At 38.4% G+C, this 2,565-nt stretch overlaps 1 protein-coding gene across 1 annotated transcript; it reads left to right on the plus strand.

The window, feature by feature from the left end:
• Nucleotides 1–461: 461 nt before the first annotated feature.
• Nucleotides 462–1,124, plus strand: cldn26 (claudin 26; the record flags this gene model as incomplete). The annotated part of the gene is made up of 1 exon (XM_084414257.1): nt 462–1,124. One exon carries the CDS (start codon nt 462–464, stop codon nt 1,122–1,124), a length of 663 nt encoding a protein of 220 aa, XP_084270383.1.
• Between the last annotated feature and the right edge of the window lie 1,441 nt (nt 1,125–2,565).

Below are 2,565 nucleotides of genomic sequence, written 5' to 3' on the forward strand. Positions count from 1 at the left end.
ATGCTGTTCATTCAGCTGCTACACGACACTTTGCAAAGTAACAGTATATCCTAAAACTCTTTAGAAACGCTTCTGAGTTATTATCAGCCAAAATTAGTAAGTGCATAGGCTTTTTTTATTTTTTAAATAAGTTTCTTTGAAGCTCCACCTAATCTTTTCTTTTCCCCTCAATTTCAATAATGTCTTATTGCGCTCTATTCAGGCTTCTTGCACAGACTTAAACCTGGACATATCGTATTTCCTCTTTAAAAAGCAGTTATTGTCCTCTGTTACGATATTCATCGGTTTGAAAAACAGTCCCGTCGTTGTGAAGGGCTGCGGGATTATCCGGCAAGAACAGGTGGGTTTTTATTAAAGCAAAGGAGGAGCCAGTCCAGACTAGACGAGAAAGGACGAGTTGAAAATCTGAGACCGCATCAGATGGATAGACAGACAAAGCCAGAGAACTGACGAGTGTTAATATGGTGCTGTTCACCACTAAGTTTGTCCAGAGAGCTTCGCTCTTTGTGTCCTTCGGAGGTTTAATCACAACGTTTATTACAACCTTCCTGCCACTATGGAAGACGATGAACTCTGATTTGAATGAGATGGAGAACTGGTATGAGGGTCTCTGGCACATGTGTATCTACACGGAGGAAGTCGGACTGCACTGCAAAGCCTTCGAGTCTTTCTTGGCCCTGCCACTAGACACTTTAGCTTCACGGGTTCTCATGTGCATTTCCATTGCAACGGGATTCCTCGGTGTGGCGGCTGCTTTTTTTGGACTCCAGGGTGTTGAGATTGGTGCCGGGCGGGAGAGGATGAAGAGGGCTCTGCTTATCCTCGGTGGAGTGTTTATCGTTGTGTCAGGGATCACGACCCTCGCACCCGTTTCATTGATGGCGTACATAATGGTAGTGGAATTCTGGGATGAGAATCTTCCTGATGTGATGCCCAGATGGGAGTATGGAGAGGCCATGTTTTCTGCCTGGTTTGCTGGACTTCTGTTGGTTGTTGGAGGGGCTTTTCTCTTTGTTGCCGTCTGCATGGGCGATCATGAAGAAAAGCTGCAAAGTAAGATTCTCGCTCGTAATCAAGAACAGCGGCCGAGAACTCAGTATTACCGAAAGACGGAAATCTTATAGCTTCGATTTCATCTTAAGGCTGGAAAAATTCAAGAATGAAACTAAATTTAAAAAAAGGCCGGACTTGTTATGAAATATTGAATTTGTTTGAATCAGAATTATGATTGCAATAAGAAGATTTTTCATGATGATCATCACCCTCAAATGCTTCAGTTCTTATTTCATTACAATTGGTCTCTGCAGACTTGAGAGATTTGAGAGTCGTCATCCTGTAAAGAATACTAAAACTCTGCAAATCTTTTGGGTTAGGGTTGCACAGGATGGCAGCTGATGCATTTGCTCTTGCATTGCACCAAATCCTCATGTAATGTTATGCATGACTTGGAAGAATCTGGACAGAATTATTCATGTTCTGAAGCTTTTACGTGACTTTCAAAACTCTATGGAAAACAAATCAGTGGCCTCTTGGTACTTTTACATACTGATAGATTTAAAAACATTAATAAAAATAAATCAAATAAAAATGTGCAATAAAAAATTAAGAATGTGAAATTTGTCTTTTTTGTTTATCAATTTATTTGATTTTACATTTATTTTGTTTTATTTATTTTATGTTGTTTTGATTTGTGTGTAAATTTTTTTGTCACATTTTTTATTATCTAACATGTTTATCAATAACGATAGCAGTGCCAGTTATAGTTAATGCTGTAATGCAAGTTTTGCGATTTGAAAAAATAGGAAAATTTTGGGATCTGAGACTATTCTGTGCAGAGTCTTTGTATGACATAAAACTCATAAGAACTGAAAATGACAAATATTTGAATGGTCTATTTGTCCTAGTCAAAATATTTGTTCCTAAAGGGATAGTTGATGAAAGTCTGTCATCATTTATTTACCATCAAGCCGTTCCATCTTCTTATCTTATCATCTTTCTTTGTGTTTCACAGAAGAAAGTAAGTAATAAGGTTTGGAGGTACATGAGGGTGACAGAATTTTCATTTTTAGATGAACTCTCTTTATGTTGAATTCTGTATAATTACTGTTAAATCAAGCAAGGTATTGTATAAATTGATGAATCATTGAGGTTATACAAAATAAAAGTGTGTGATTTGATCAGGCCTCACTCCAAAGGCCTTCATTGTTGTGTAGTGTTTTGGGATAGAAAAGATTGTGTAGCCATCCCTAATGGATATTTTGGCATCAGTTAGAACAACATTAAAAGAAGTATAAAGGAAATGAAAGAAGGCAGATTGGGAGCGACAGACCACAGTTGAAGCACAAGTTGGAAAACAATGAATTCTTTTTCCTCGTCTAGGACAGACATGCTACCTTTTAGCCGTCGGCTAATCTTGGCAGCGAAAGAGAGCTAGTGTAGAGTTCAGATAAGAGTTTCCTCTGAAACACAGAGGTGAGTGGGTTCAAATGTAGAGAAGGTGTGCCTTTGGCTTACGGTCAATGAGGGTACATTCCTTAAGAGCTATACTCTACATCAGAATTTGCC

The sequence above is a fragment of the Rutilus rutilus genome, assembly GCF_951802725.1.
Source record: "Rutilus rutilus genome assembly, chromosome: 7".
NCBI lineage: Eukaryota > Metazoa > Chordata > Actinopteri > Cypriniformes > Leuciscidae > Rutilus > Rutilus rutilus.